Genomic DNA, 16,153 nt, shown 5'->3' with positions numbered 1-16,153 from the left:
TCGTGAAAATCCAAAACACCTTAATCCACACTCTACTGAAACTGGTGATAGAATTGGTGGGATAAGTTTTTCAGCGAGCAGAGGCTGGTTTAAAAATCGATATGGTCTTCATAAAGTGAAACTTGTAGGCGAGTCGCATCAGCGGATTTCTGACTGCAGAGTTTCCCGACTGAATTAAAAAATAATTACGGACAAAGGATATGTTCCCGAACAGGTGTTCAATGCAAAATTGCTCTTACCAATAACGGAATTCGAACCCGGGCTTTTTCCAGCCGGTTTAGGGAGGATGATGACGATAGCACTGTGTTACTCGAGCAGACATGAGGTGCTGACAGAGGTGCTGACAGAGATTGTAGAATACGAGGTCTTGTGTACTTTGACATGTTTTATCTATTCTACAGAGACTATCGCCATTCCCAGGGTTGACAGAACTTTACGCTCTCGACATTTTCTAAGAAACAACTCTGTCGCTAATTTCTTACCTCTCAGATACTTTCACATGGTGCTTCTTTGCTGTGGAAGGCCTTTTGTCTCTGAAGATCTATTCGAAGTACCTCTTGGATACATCAACTAAATTTTAGTCCACACAGCTGAGTTGTAATCAACCCAGCTGTGTGGATACAGATTTCCGTCGATTTTATTACATAAATGATTCGTTCATGCTTTTCTTCCTTTTACTCAAGAAACAAAGCGATGTTCCCGTTCTTTACTCTCTTAACCGTACTTTCTCAGAATCAGCATATTTATTTATTTATTTAAATCGCCTTCAGTAGCTTACCCACTAGCAAAGTTACAGATAACCGTTTAGCCGTTGTGGGCATCAACACATTTCATCGCTGTGTATCTTTCCCGTGACCTATATTTCTGTTCTATTAGTAACTTTGTACTTAGGGAGGCTGAGGATCAACCTCTACGATGAATTTTCAACAGTTGACTTTCTCTTTGCTCCCTTGTCGATAAATTATAAATGAAAAATTAATATTTATAAAAAAAAGGTTTAGGGACAATACGTTGGTTGTTGTACTATTTTAGATGTACATAATTTGCCTGTAAATTGAGTTGAAATTTTTGTTGTATGAAGAACCCGAGTTTCTGGGAAAAAAAATGACTCTCTTATCTGAGATCGTCTAACTCAACCATATTGTGAAAAGGGCCTATAAAAATTCCTCGCTCCATTGACTGACAGGTCTTTTCCACCAGGTGTCGGGAGGAAGATGATTATAATAACCCACCTGGAACAATACAGTGAGTGTCACTGTCGAAGTCATTCCACACCATTAATCACAATGGTCTCTGAATAAGTGTACAACAGGCACATAATTCAATTATCATACCTTTCAACCTGTCCCGGAGCAATTCGATGAATTTTTCTCTCGTATTCGGGTCCTCACCAAGTTCCTCCTTTGCCTTTTGTATATCAGCAGGAGAGAGATTGTGATCATCGTGTTTTCTGAAAGCACGGTTTTTTAATGAAACTTCGTTGGACATGATGGACCAATCTACATAAAAGGAAAAAAAAAAAGTCATATATATATATATATATATATAATTATAATTATTGATAAAAAAGTAAAGAAAGTTAAAACGAAAGTAACTGTAACTAATATGTAAATATTAGTTACAGTTACTTTACTGATGGTATTATTGTTGGATTTATTTTCTTTTCTTTATATTATCCGTAATAATATATATATATATATATATATATATATATATATATATATATATATATATATATATATATATATATATATATATATATATAATATTGATAAAAAAAAGAGGATATAACGATATAACTGAATGTCTAAATAAGAAAGAAAAAGTATTAATTTATTAAACTGAATTATGGATCCGGGGTACTTAGTAACAGAAATACCGAGCAACCATAATGAAATATATAAATATATAATCTTTATTGTGTACCAAAGGATGTATACAATTTATCCTTCACGGCCGGAATGCCAGGGGCTTCGCATTGGCTGGTGGACAAAGGCCTTGAGGACCGGGCCCACATCGAAGTTCGGGTTCATTTCCCCAGGGCCAACAACATAATAAGTTTCAGTTAAATTATTCACAATATTCATAAAAATATTATACAGTATTTTTGACATTATATACAATATTATACAGACATCCATTTTAAATTTATTATACTACGACATTACTGTGCAGTTTGCCTGGTTGAGTTTGGGTCATTAAGGATCTCTCTCCGGTATTTGCGATCCTTGACAAATTTGTAGGGGTCGCCTTCGATTGCTTGGACTGTGATAAGCATCTGCTTGGGGAGAAAGCGGTCGCTAAGGGCTAGTCAATTATGGTTGGCTATAAGTGGTGCTGACCTCAGTCCGGGTTGAGGGATTCTCCAGCTGCACAGTTCCCATATGTTTGGCTCCGAGATTATTCCGGTAGTCATTTTGACAGTTAGGGTGAGGGGTCTTTCCATTATAGGATTTGGCAGTCGGGCAAAGTTCAGTGCGGTTGCCATCGCAGTTGTTCTTTGCTGGGGTGGACGATGATATTTATGTGTGATCAAACGAAGGAGCCAGTATTCGGAGGAGTATACACGCTTGATAATCGTGGGGGCTACAGATGCCCATATTTCTGAGGCGTATAACACGACGGAGTATACAGAGATGTATACCAACCGCCGAGTCACATCCAGATCCTTAATGTGAAGTAGTTGTTTGGTAATCCACCGTGTTTTGCAGAATTTTGTTATGAGCTTGTCAATGTGGGGCGTGAAGGTCAGTTTGCAATCGAAACTACTCCCAAGTCTGCATGTCTATTTACCACTGGAAGGAGAATGCCATCTAGAGAAGCCTGGACTTTAGTGGGTTGGTGCTTCAACGAAAAGACAATTTGGGCTGATTTTGCAGGATTAATAAGTAGTCCAAATTGATGGAGATAGAATTATAAGTCGTGTAGCTTTCAATTGATCTTTTCATTAATTTTTGAGATATGTTCGCCCGGGTTAATCTGAGTGTGTAGCTTAATATCATGAGCATAGCAGATTATGTCTTCTTTCTCTTGAACAAATGGCATAATCACTGCAGTAAATAATGCTCCTGAGGGGACTCCGCCTTGGGGAACTCCTTCAGTGATTTTTCTTGATTCTGTCTGATAGCAGGGTTGCGATAAACCACAATAAGTCACCTTTTATATGGAAGTAATTTTCTAGGAGGTGAACGAGCGAGGGAATGCTGTTGAGTCGAAGGCAGCTTCCAGGTCAACCTACGTAATGGCAAGTTCTGCTTTAGCTTCTAGTGCACTGAGAATGGTGCTGATTATAGATGTTAAATTGGTGACTGTGGATCTTCCGGGAATGGCATAGTGAATTTGTGTGGGTTTGTGAGACATGATTTGATTGGTGATGGTTGAAAGTAATGCCTTCTTCATAAGTTTCAAGAGGCTGGAAGAGCGAGAGATTGGCCTGAACTGTTTGATGAGGGATGCAGGTTGGCTTTTAGGATGTGGCCTCACAGCATATCTGTTCCGGAGGGGGGGGGGGGAGTAGTACTGGGTTAAGACACGGTTAAAATTGAGAGTAGTGGATCGATGATAAACGTGCTGAGACACTTGATCATGAATTGTGGCACAAGGTCAGGGCCTGTAGTTGCGGTGGGTGGCAATCCATTTATAGCAGTTATAAGCTGCTTCCTGGTGATGCTAACGATGGCGAGCATATCCGTTGGGATGATTTTGACAGGTAAGTTGCCTGGATATGTCGGGGCCACATTGTTCGAGAACCGTGCAATGTGGTCCATCCACAGTTCAAGATCAAGTGTTTTAGGAATTCCCGTGTGCCGGGAGTCATAAAAGGGTTTCCGTTTTTGTAGGGTTGCTTTTAGATATTTTTTGATTGCAGATTTCTGGCGGTTGAACACTGCCCTTGCTCTGGAGAAGGCAATCCGATCTTATACGGAGCTTGACTGTTTCCATCTCTTATGCAAATTTTGTTTTTCTTGGAAGGTTTTGTCCAGTGGAGGTGTCCACCAAGCTCTTGCTCTTGATGCAGACAGTCCTTGTCGCTCCGTAGTTGGCAATAGTCCGGATCCAGCTGGTCATGAGGTCCACAGCCAACTGGAGATCGCAATTGTTGAGAGCTTTCCAAGGGATGGAGGATGCGGCTTCTAGATATCGTGTTGGATCAATGAATTTGGGGGATGTTATTTATTTTTTTCTTTTTTGGGCCTTGAATATTGAAGTTAGGTGTGGCTAAGTGCAGGAGTATGGCAATAGGTCCGTGATCGAATTGAAAGAGATTGTGAGGGTTGTCTTCGAGGTCGCGTGGTGCTGAGGAGAATACCAAATCTAAGCGATTGGGTCCTCTCGTGGGGTGGTAGTTGAGAAGGCTGATATCCAGTGAATCCATACTGCTAACGAGTGTCCTACTAAGATGTGCGAGAGTAGGTGGAAGATTGAAATCTCCACACATAATGTGCTTAGCAGAGGGGTGGAGGTGATTCACTAGCCAATGGATTACATCCTCAATGATATCACTGTTTGGGCCTGATGGAATATATACTGTTGCTATGTCTATCAAGTAGGTGTTAAGCTAGAGGGACACCATGGCAGCTTCAAATGCAAGGGATTGGCTTACCACAGAATCTACCAATGAAAAAAGGGTGGTATTGTAGAGTATTGCGACTCCCCCTCCTCTACAATCTACTCTAGAGGAGCAGAGCATCTGGTAACACAAAACTGATGAGAATATTCTGAACAAAACAGTTGATAAGATAGCTGTTAAGGCTTCTGACGATGACTTATCTTCTGACTCAGAGTCTGTGGATTCTGTCAGGAAAACGAAATCCGCAGAAGTATTTAAAACACTTAAAGAAAGAAAGATTCCTTTGACCCCTAAGATTGGTTCTCATGGAGAAAAGGATAGAGGCAAACACGCTGTGACATCTGATAAACGTTTAATTAAGGACAGTGAATCTGATACCCCCGCTCTTCTTGAGGAGCCCTCCGCTTCTGTGGATACTACGGACGTCGGGGCTAAAGCTCCTTTGGCAGGGGAAAGTGGGGACAAAATTCAGGATACCAATGGGCTCCTCTTTTATTGAAGGATTGGAATTAGGTTGATCCTTAGAGGCATCTCTAATGGTGTATTCAACGGTATCTAAAATGAGAAAAGCTCTTGGAGAATTCATGTCGACAGACTCCAGCAAGGTTACTAAAACAGCTTCTAACCGTATTTATGGTCTCTGAGCGGATTTAGAGGCAGTAACCACAGCATTACTTATAGACAATGCAAGTTTGAAAGTTCGCTCGGCAGAACTTGGAATTAGAGCTGGACATTTTGACTTTTTGATGAAGAAACAGTCGTATCTCGGAGTTCAGCTTCCATGTCTAAGTCATTTGCTGATGTTGTCAGGGGAGATTCCTCTAAGACAGACGAGCCTATTTTTTTGGAGTCTTCTGGAGATCGGGGAAATTCTTACCGGTCAGGTCAGAAAGTTTCTGGGAGTCAATGGGACTCCAAGAATATTGTCATCTTTCTTCCTTTTGAGGATTCTGAGATTACCTCGAGCCAAGATGTAAAATCCACTGTAACAGAAACAATCAAAAGAGAATACAAAAATATGAAGGTTAAAAATATATGCCTTCTTAGAAATAAAGCAGTTTTGCTTGAAACAACTTGCTCTAAGGATGCGAATAAATTAAGCGATATTTTATCTCTGAAGCAGGCCGGATTGTCTGTTGAGAAGCCCAGATTTTCAAACCCAACTATATTGATATGTGGAGTTCCCAAAGAGTTTACAAAGAAGATATTATGGAAGACTTATTTTATAAAAACTTTAGAGATTTCGACTTTACCCAAGAAGTTAACCAATAAGTTTCTTTTAGATTTAATTCGGGTTCAGGCTCGCTCCAATGTGACTAATTGGATCATTGGATTTAGTCCACGTTTGTACAAATGACTGTTTAAGAATTACAGCATCTTTCTGGGATTTGGATCACACCGTTTCCGCAAGTTTACAGTGGTTAATAAGTGTTTTAGATGTCTTGGGTATGATCATTCTACTCAGACATGTTCACACAATATCCTGAAAAAGGCCTCTGAGGTTGGGAAAATTCATATTTTAGTATTAAATCAGCTCACACCAACCATAAGAATAAGCATTTACTGTAACTAGAATATTTATTTACATATTAAAATAAAATAAATATTTACAAAAAACTGCTATTATATTAAATATACATGTAAAAACATTAAAACTGTGATAAAATCCTTGAGATAAAATACACTAAAATAAACCGGATTAAAAGCGATAAAAGCGATAAAAACGATAAAAATCTCTGGAGCTTTCGGAAGCTTGCGCTCCCTTCCTCAGCAGTAACAAAACTTCCTGCAGCACGTCCATATATAACAGGCTCACGGTACCTATACACGTGGTGCAGTCGGCGCATGGTCTGAACTGGAAGCGGAAATAGCTCGGGAACGTGTGAAGCAAAACCGTTCATCCGTACTTAGGATAATAGTTTCAAACAGAGGATGCATACGCATACCTCTGTCCCTATTCATAATATTGTGGTCGGATGAACAGATTCGTAGGCTCTCGAGCCATTTACGGTTCCAGAACCCATGCGCTCGATCCATGATAACCGCATCCTCTGGGGAAATTTGATGCTGCTTCTCCCAAAAATGTTCGGCCACAGCAGACTTATTGTAATCAGCGGTTTTTATAGCATTTGCATGCTCCCCCAGACGATCCTTGAGCCGTCGTTTTGTCTCGCCCACATAACATTCCCCACAATCCGGGCATTCTATCCTGTATACTACTCCACTACTCAGGTCCTTTGCTATTGGGTCTTTTACCTGAGACAACACAGTGTGCAACCTCCGCCCGGGAAGCTGCACACAGCGTGTTTTATAGCCCCGCAAAATTCTAGCGAGATGTTCAGTAACGCCCGGATAGTAAGGAATGTATGCGGTAGCGACAGGAACAAACGGTTCCTGACGGTTAGACTCTATTCCTCTACTAAATCTGTCTATGATCCTCTGGGGGTATCCGCATTTTCTAAGGTCTGCTGTGACCCGTCTAATTTCACATTCTTTGTCCTCAGAGGTGGTGCAGTGTGACCCTGCTCTATCTAGTAGAGCTTTCACTATACCTATGTGCAGAGGCCAGTACACCCATTATAGTTCAGCACAAGCTGGGCAGCATAAGAATAGTGTAGTGAAAGCTCTACTAGATAGAGCAGGGTCACACTTCACCACCTCTGAGGACAAAGAATGTGAAATTAGACGGGTCACAGCAGACCTTAGAAAATGCGGATACCCCCAGAGGATCATAGACAGATTTAGTAGAGGAATAGAGTCTAACCGTCAGGAACCGTTTGTTCCTGTCGCTACCGCATACATTCCTTACTATCCGGGCGTTACTGAGCATCTCGCTAGAATTTTGCGGGGCTATAAAACACGCTGTGTGCAGCTTCCCGGGCGGAGGTTGCACACTGTGTTGTCTCAGGTAAAAGACCCAATAGCAAAGGACCTGAGTAGTGGAGTAGTATACAGGATAGAATGCCCGGATTGTGGGGAATGTTATGTGGGCGAGACAAAACGACGGCTCAAGGATCGTCTGGGGGAGCATGCAAATGCTATAAAAACCGCTGATTACAATAAGTCTGCTGTGGCCGAACATTTTTGGGAGAAGCAGCATCAAATTTCCCCAGAGGATGCGGTTATCATGGATCGAGCGCATGGGTTCTGGAACCGTAAATGGCTCGAGAGCCTACGAATCTGTTCATCCGACCACAATATTATGAATAGGGACAGAGGTATGCGTATGCATCCTCTGTTTGAAACTATTATCCTAAGTACGGATGAACGGTTTTGCTTCACACGTTCCCGAGCTATTTCCGCTTCCAGTTCAGACCATGCGCCGACTGCACCACGTGTATAGGTACCGTGAGCCTGTTATATATGGACGTGCTGCAGGAAGTTTTGTTACTGCTGAGGAAGGGAGCGCAAGCTTCCGAAAGCTCCAGAGATTTTTATCGTTTTTATCGCTTTTAATCCGGTTTATTTTAGTGTATTTTATCTCAAGGATTTTATCACAGTTTTAATGTTTTTACATGTATATTTAATATAATAGCAGTTTTTTGTAAATATTTATTTTATTTTAATATGTAAATAAATATTCTAGTTACAGTAAATGCTTATTCTTATGGTTGGTGTGAGCTGATTTAATACTAAAATATGTTCACACAATACAGTTTCATGTTGCCACTGTGCTAACAGTGGTCATGTTTTTTGCTGAGTGTTCAAATAAGGAAAGTCGCCCTCAATATATTAATTGTAAGAGGAGAGGCCTAGGATGTGATCATTCAGTAAGAGACAGCAAATGTCCAGAATATATTCGAGCAAGAAATGACAGACAGGAGATCTTATAACGAATAATACAAATTATTTGGAAATTACTACAGGAAATCTAATAAATCATGTTTAAGAGTATTAAAAATTAATGGACAAAGATCTTGGGTTGTTGCTGATGAAATAAGAATGGCAGCCATTGATAATAACTTTTATCTGGTGTGCATCCAAGAGCCTTATTATTCTGCTCAAGTAGAGTAGGATTTTTTTTTTTTTTTTTTTTTTTTGATTTGGTAATTGTTGGTGCATCGGCTTCTGTGGCCATATTGCACCTCCCAAGGTTTTTGCAGTACTTTGATCCAGCCCGAGGCGGGAGTCGAACCCGCGACCTTGGGTTGCCGGGCAGTTGGAATAAATGCCTGAAGGGTTAACGTGCGAACGAAGACACTCTACGTTCTTGCACCTGCAACAGAGATTGACCTTCATTTCACTGTCCCTTTGAAGAATAACCCCGTTCCCACAGGGAATATTGTATACTCCAGGAAAATACGTATCAGCCGATTACAGTGCCTGAGGAGATTTCGTGACATTCGTTCTAAGAAACTGAACATTGGAAATTAGGAAAAAAAAAAAAAAAAAAAAAAGTATTTAATCAACAGTGTAAGTGCTACAATGTATATCCACAAGAAGACTAACCTTATTGGAGTGCCTTGGTGACAAAAGTTTGCTATTCTATTGGGATTTACGCCAGATACTAGCGTTATTCTCTGTTTTCCTTTGTTTGCGAGACTGTATGGTCACCATGCGGCTCGCGAAGGGAAAATAGAGAAGTGCTCCGGTATAACGCGGCTGCCGCGCTAGGATCTGGCCCTTGACTGGGGAAGGATCCCCCAAATAGTGTGTACCCTGGGCTGAACGAGAGCCCCAACTTTCTTGTGACTGAGTTAACCTTTTAATTACAAACTATGCGTTCAGTGACTGCCCTCCCCCCCCCTCTCTGCCATAAACTTTCATGGTGAAGTGGAACTTCTCTCTCGTGCATTTCCCAACTTTTTTGATCTTTTCATCTGACCATCATCTTTAGCGTCCTCAGAAACCGCTAAGGAAAAATTTCCCATCATCCTAGGGGAATTTCTACCCTCGGCTGTTTCCCCCCATGTGTTTCGGTGGGGGAAGGAAAAACACACACATAATAGTATACTTCTCCAAATTAACGTACGGACTCGTGTGAGGCATCTTTCAGCGACTCCCGAAGAGACCTGTGTAGGAAAACAGCAGCACCTCGATAAACCAGAAAATTCCGATTATCCGGAAAACAAATAAAATGCATGAAAACGACATGGAAGTCATTGAGATTGGTACCCTCAGCCAAACTGAAGAGAGACAGGAAGAGGCCGAGGATCATAGACCAATTGCCAAAAGAATCAAAAATGGAACAGTACCAAAATCTGACCGGAAAACCCGGAGCACCAGCCAAATAAAGGATCAGCAATGACCACCCAGGAGGGACAGATGACCAACCCAAGCCTTCAGAAAATGCTAAACTCGATCCAACACTACCAAAGGGAACCGTTCCAGAGCAAACATTACTGCTGCGAACGGCCTTAGAAAATCTGATGAAGGAAAACTGCAGCAAAATAACATCCGTACTATGAGCAGAAATCGTACACCAATGGAATAAACTCGAAGCCATCTTAATGAACACATTCGGCCAACTACAGAAGGCAGAGGCAATATTGGAAGCACGAAACATGGATGGAGACAAACAAATGCTACAGCGCGCTCCGTCGTATGCACAAGCGTTGAGGACACCACCAAGTGACTCGATAGTGGCCGGCAAAGCACCCGAACTCGAAAGAAAGATCCTACCTAAACAACCACACTTAGTGGTCCTACGACCAACAAAACCCCACGACAACCAGTCCAGTGAACAACTCAAATCCCAAATAATGACTAACCTAAACGAAGAATTTAAAACAACAAGAATAAAGGCCGTAAGGAAAACAAGGAATGTTGGACTACTGATAGAAACGGAAACCAGAGAGGAAGCACAAAGAATAATAGAAAATCCGAAGATACCTGAACTAGGACTAACCGCTGCTGCGCCCAAAAACCGAGGCCCTTCAATCGTACTATATGACCTGGCCAAAGACCTTACCCCAGATCACCTATCAGAGGAGCTATTCCAAAGAAATCTACAGGCCATTTTACCGGACAGGAATAAGGAAGACCTAGTGACGCCCAAGTACATAACCAAGTCAAGAGACGGAAGCCGCCAAAACTGGGTTGTCGAGCTCGCGCCCATGGCATGGAGGGCTTTAAGCACCCAGAACAGAATCTATGTTAACTGGGGCAGTCACCGCTTTCGGGAGCATGTGACTGTGCCCAAATGCTACAGGTGCTGCAAATTTGGGCATACAACCCACACATGCACCCAGATAATTCCTACGTGCGGGCATTGTTCGGCAAAAGGTCACGCCTTCCGTGACTGCCCAAACAAAAACACCGACCCAACCTGTGCAAACTGCAAGAGTTTAAAGTTAGATAGCGCGCATTCAATCAGAGATGGTCAATGTCCTACATACCTGAAAGCAAAGAGTTTATTCCAATCAAGACTCAACTATGGGAACACATCCTAAAAAATATAACATCACAGAGGTTAAATTCATGCAGATAAATGCACATAGAGCCAAGGCGGTCGCCGACCAAATCCGCAAGAAGGCGGAAGAAGAAAACATTGATGTAGTAATATTACAAGAACCATATGTACATATGAAGGCTGTCAGGGGCTATCCCATAACATACAAAGTAGTCCAAACGGGGGATGACACCCCATGGGCAGCGATTTTGGTAAGAAACCCAGATATAACGGTGACCAAAATCACTCAGCTATGCACATCTTGGGCCGCATGTGCCCAACTCACTACGGCCTTGGGCGCGTTTATGTCATAGCCCTTTACTGCCGTCCGGGTGAGGACATCGACTTCGCAGTAAGGTACCTAAGTCTGGCTAGTGATATGCTCCCAAACGCAAAAATCATCGTGGGAGCAGACGTTAACTGCCGGTCGCTAATGTGGCACAGCCATACTCCAGATAGACAGGGTACCAGAAACGGGACCAAGTTGGAAGAGTTCCTGGCAACCTCAACACTAACTGTACTAAACTTACCCAACAATCTGCCTACATTCTGCAACACATTATGGGAGGCCACTATAGACGTTACCATGGCAACGAGGAATGCTGCCAACAACATTTCCAAATGGACCGTCCGTGAGGCTTGGACAACATCTGATCATCGCGCCATTACGTTGTCTAAACAAATCACTGGCCACAGTACCTGTGAACAGACAAACTGCCCATAGATATGCCATAGCAAAGGCAGACTGGGAACTCTTCCAGACCACCCTACGGAATAGCATACAACAACGACAGAGAGAACTCCAACGTATCGAGGACCCAAGAATCCTCCAAATTAAAACGACTAAAATCATAAAACAAGCCAGCGACACAGCCATCAGGAAGAAAAATCCAACACCAGGGAAAGTGCCCTGGTGGAATCAAAACCTCCAGCGACTCAGGAAGGAGGCACAGGAAAGAAGAAAGGCCTTCCAGCGAGCCAGACGCTCCTGGCCGATGGCGGAAATTGAAACCCTACGACAGAGCTACAAAGAGGCAAGAAACGCCTATACAGCACAAATTAGAGAAAGCAAAAACCAATCCTGGGAGCGCCTGGTCTCCACCACTGGAAACAAGGACCCTTGGGGACTTGTATACAAGATCGTCACCAACAAACTTCCCAGAGGGGAAGTAGTTGAAGCCACTAAAACACCTGAAGGAAACTTGACTATCACTTGGGAACACACCATCAACAATATCCTTGACGCTGCCTTTCATCCAGAGATACAAACAATGACAACAGAACAGAGCCGAGTTTGCCAAGCCAACGAGACTCATCAAACGGCAACAAAAGAGCACCCTTTCACCATGGAAGAGATCAGCAATGCAGCAGACCTAATAAAGGGAAATAGATGCCCTGGACCGGACCTTCTGGAACCCGAAATTATCAAAAAAACGGTAGAGTACGCTCCGAACTTACTACTAAACCTATATAACCTCTGTCTCAGAGAAGGTATCTTCCCGAATTCCTGGAAGATGGCAAACGTTAAACTCATCCTAAAGAATCCAACAAAGCCACCACACCTTCCAGACTCCTATCGGCCCATTGCACTTTTGACAGTTATCAGTAAGCTATTTGAACGACTACTTTACACACGGATCCAACATTACTATGATGAGGCAGGCCTGGCCTCAGCAAACCAATTCGGCTTCAGACGGGGAACCTCCGCCGTGGATGCCTTAACTCACCTCCTGACCAAGGTAAACAGATGTAATACAAAGTACTTCCTAGTGATAGCCGTCGACTTCGCTGGGGCGTTCGACTCACTTTGGTGGCCGAGCGTCCTGGCGAGGTTGCGCGAAGCCAACATGCCGGAAAACCTCTATAACACCATCAAAAGTTACCTAAGCAACAGAACCATCAAAGTCACCGCCCCCTATGGCACACTCTCCAGGCATGTCCATCGGGGCTGCCCTCAAGGTTCGGTCCTTGGCCCACTACTGTGGAATATTGTCTTGGACACCTTTCTTAACATCGATCTCAATGAAGTACAATCTCAGGCATTTGCGGACGACCTCATTCTCACGATACAGGCAAACTCAAGAGCTGCGTTAGAGGTCCTCGCAAATCGGGCCCTGACCACTCTCCAAGAATGGGCAAACCGAAATCAACTCAAAATATCCTCCACAAAAAGAAACTCCATCCTACTAAAGGGACGCCTTGATCTTAGGCGGCCTCCGCAAATAAAAATTGGGCAGGAAACAATCAAATTCTCTAACCAACTGAAATACCTAGGCGTGATATTGGACCAAAACCTGTCATTTCAGGACCATCTGAAATATCTCCGTAAAAAAATAAGACGCTACGCAGCCATGGTTGCCAGGGTCACGCGTAAAGAATGGGGCTTGAAAAAGCGAGTCCTCAAACTGTTCTACAAAGCTATCTTCACTCCGATCGTCACCTACGCATCCGGTGCATGGTTTCAAAAAACTACAACAGCAGTAAACAGACGTATCACGGACCAAATTCACAGATCCATCCTCCTAACCATCACTCGCGCTTGCCGCACGGTGAGCACCCACGCCCTGCAAGTGCTCGCAGGCACTCTCCCGCTGGACCTAGAAATCATACAACGCGGCCTACTATACTACCTAGACAAAGGCACCCCACAGACTTTTCTGGGGTTCACTATTGACCTAGCCAGCAACAGAAATGTGGAAAAGAAGAGGATACAAACTCACCTGCAGCAGGCATGGCAGGAAAGGTGGAGCAACTCTCAAAAGGGAGAGATCACAAAGAAATTTCTACCCAATATTGAACAAAACTACCCAACCTCACCCAACTGGTTCTCCCCAGGTCTACAAGCAACGTACCTCTTAACTGGACACGGAGCTATAAATGCCAAACTGTCTCTACTTGGGATTCAGGTTGATCCAACTTGCACTTGCGGGGGGCTGGAGAGCTGGCAGCACCTAATGTATGACTGCAGGCTCTATGAAGACCTACGTGGTGTTTTCATCACCAGAATCCACTACTTACCACAGGGACAAGAACATCACCTCCTAGACACGAAGGAGGAGTATCAAGCCTTCTCGGATTATGCACAGGCACTGTTCACGAGGAGGACGACGAGGAGAAACCAAATGGCCGCAGCCCACAACCCACTACCATTATAACCAAAGAACATCTGTTCTTCAGCTCACCGGGCTCCCTTGCCTGGTGCCTTTCCACCCCCTCCCCTGCGCCGGTGGTGGGACGGTCCCCCCGGCGCCCCCTACTTTCTCCTGGTGAGGCATGGGCATGCCTCACTGACTTCTGGGGTTGCCTACTCTATCATCCCCATATTTCTGCCTTAACCCCCCCAGCCTTCAGTCTCCCACCCACTCTATCTTTATGCTAGTGAATGTCCCACACACAAAAACGTAATTATGTCAAAATTCCCGTTCGCCCATTCTTTCGGCCTTTATTATGCAAGCATTATCCCCCTCACCTAACGATCATCAAACCGACGATGATGGATATATGTCTCTGTCTGTACGTACATGCATATAAAAGAGCGCGCGCGCGCTTTTTTTTTTTTTTTTTTTTAGGTCCTAGCCTCTGAAATCTCAGGAAATTAGGTGGCAGGACCTGCCAGAGTGAAACTAAAACTACTGGGTTCCTGGTCTGCCTCCACGGGGCGAAGGTGGGGCAACGTTGGGCCTCAGCAGGGGTCCAGCGGCTAAACGACCAGATGAACAACGGTACACGACATCACACAGATACAAAGCCCACACACTTTTAAATCTCTGGCATTTCCCAGTGAACTGGTACACCCACAATGAAAGCAACACGGAGATGGGGGAAACCCCTGGTGCCGTCTGACACTAAATACACCTTACACCTTACACCTTGGGTTGCCGGGCAGGTACTTTACCCACTCGGCTAGCCCGGTCGGCAAGTAGGAGAATAGGTTTATAGAATAACTATATATCCTGTCATGTAGTGTAATTGCGTCCTATAATGTTCCTCCTAAGTCGGCAATAGTTGTTTTTAATCAACACATTGTGTTAACTGCAATCACCGGGGAATGTTCTGCCAATGTTGTGTGTCTCGGTATCCTTAATGAATTACTATTTTTGTTTAATTTCGGCATACTGTTCTCCTATGGAGGATTTTCAAATTTCACTGCATAACATCGACAAAATTTTCTCGAGGTTTGCGGAGCGGGGATTCATTCTGGTGACTAATCTTAATGCCAAATTTGATTTTTGGCATAGTGATGTTATCGATGCTCGGGAGTTCTCTTCTGGAAGATCTGATTTTATCACATAATTTATGTGTTCAAAATTTACTTAATAAGCCATTTATTTTCTCTACTTGTAATGGAGAATCAAACATTGACGTGACTGTTGTCTCTTCAGGGTATGGCGGGAGAATACTTCATTGGTATGTAAATCCAGATATGATTAATACAAAGTGACCATAACTCTATTTCCTTTTCTATTTCTCCTGGGTCTGCACAGGAGAATCTCAGTGTCGGGAATTTGAGAAGATTTTCGATGGACAAGGTGAATTGGGACAAGTTTGGCAGCTACCTGAAAACAACATATAATGATCATAATGTAACAATTCTAAATGATCCTAACGCTCAAGAGTTGGTAGCCCATGTAGAGTATCATTTATATCACGCAATGCTGCAGTGCACTAAAAGAAAACAATTCAGGGTGACCCCGGTTCCTTGGTGGACTCCGGCGTTGACAGTGTGGAGGTCTCAGGTGCAAAGAGCTAGGAGAGTGTTCCAGCAGAACAGGCATTTGTCGGAGTGTGATGTTCAGCTGTTTAGGGAGAATTATAGATCCTTGCGCAGTGAATATTATAAGGAAATTACTCGAACTAAAATTAATTGTTGGCAGAGTTTTGTTAGAGAGGTGGGTAATTCAGACCCCTCGGGAGTGATTTATAAGATCTCACGTGATAAGCTCTTGCATGGAGAAATGTACAACGTTGTTATATCTGACGGAGAAGAAACGGACAATTGATATAATACCGTGGAGCATATAGTTAAAAAACTTTTTCCTGAGGATGAGCTAGAGTTAGATACGAAAAATCAATCCAGAATACGTTTGAATAATGCGGAGTATGTGAGTTCATCTGAAATATATATTTTTTTTCTCCTTGTTGGAGCTTGGAGCCGCCATTGCTAAACAAAATGTTAAAAAATGCCCAGGCCT

General features: G+C 43.1%; 1 protein-coding gene across 2 annotated transcripts in view; it reads right to left on the bottom strand.

The window, feature by feature from the left end:
- LOC150077709 (alpha-tocopherol transfer protein-like) overlaps positions 1–16,153 on the bottom strand; it is a 45,897-nt gene that overhangs the window by 10,691 nt on the left and 19,053 nt on the right. For both annotated transcript variants that reach the window (XM_090384240.1, XM_090384239.1), the window contains one exon: positions 1,335–1,499. In XM_090384240.1, coding sequence (XP_090240366.1) covers positions 1,335–1,488 — 154 coding nt within the window. In that variant the 5' untranslated portion in view covers positions 1,489–1,499. The remainder of the gene's footprint in view (positions 1–1,334; positions 1,500–16,153) is intronic.

The sequence above is a fragment of the Mastigoproctus giganteus genome, chromosome 11 (assembly GCF_048544385.1).
Source record: "Mastigoproctus giganteus isolate SK-2022 chromosome 11, ASM4854438v1, whole genome shotgun sequence".
Classification (NCBI taxonomy): Eukaryota; Metazoa; Arthropoda; class Arachnida; order Uropygi; family Thelyphonidae; genus Mastigoproctus; species Mastigoproctus giganteus.
The sequence above is the reverse complement of the archived record's forward strand: the minus strand, read 5'-3'. Positions and strand labels throughout refer to the sequence as shown.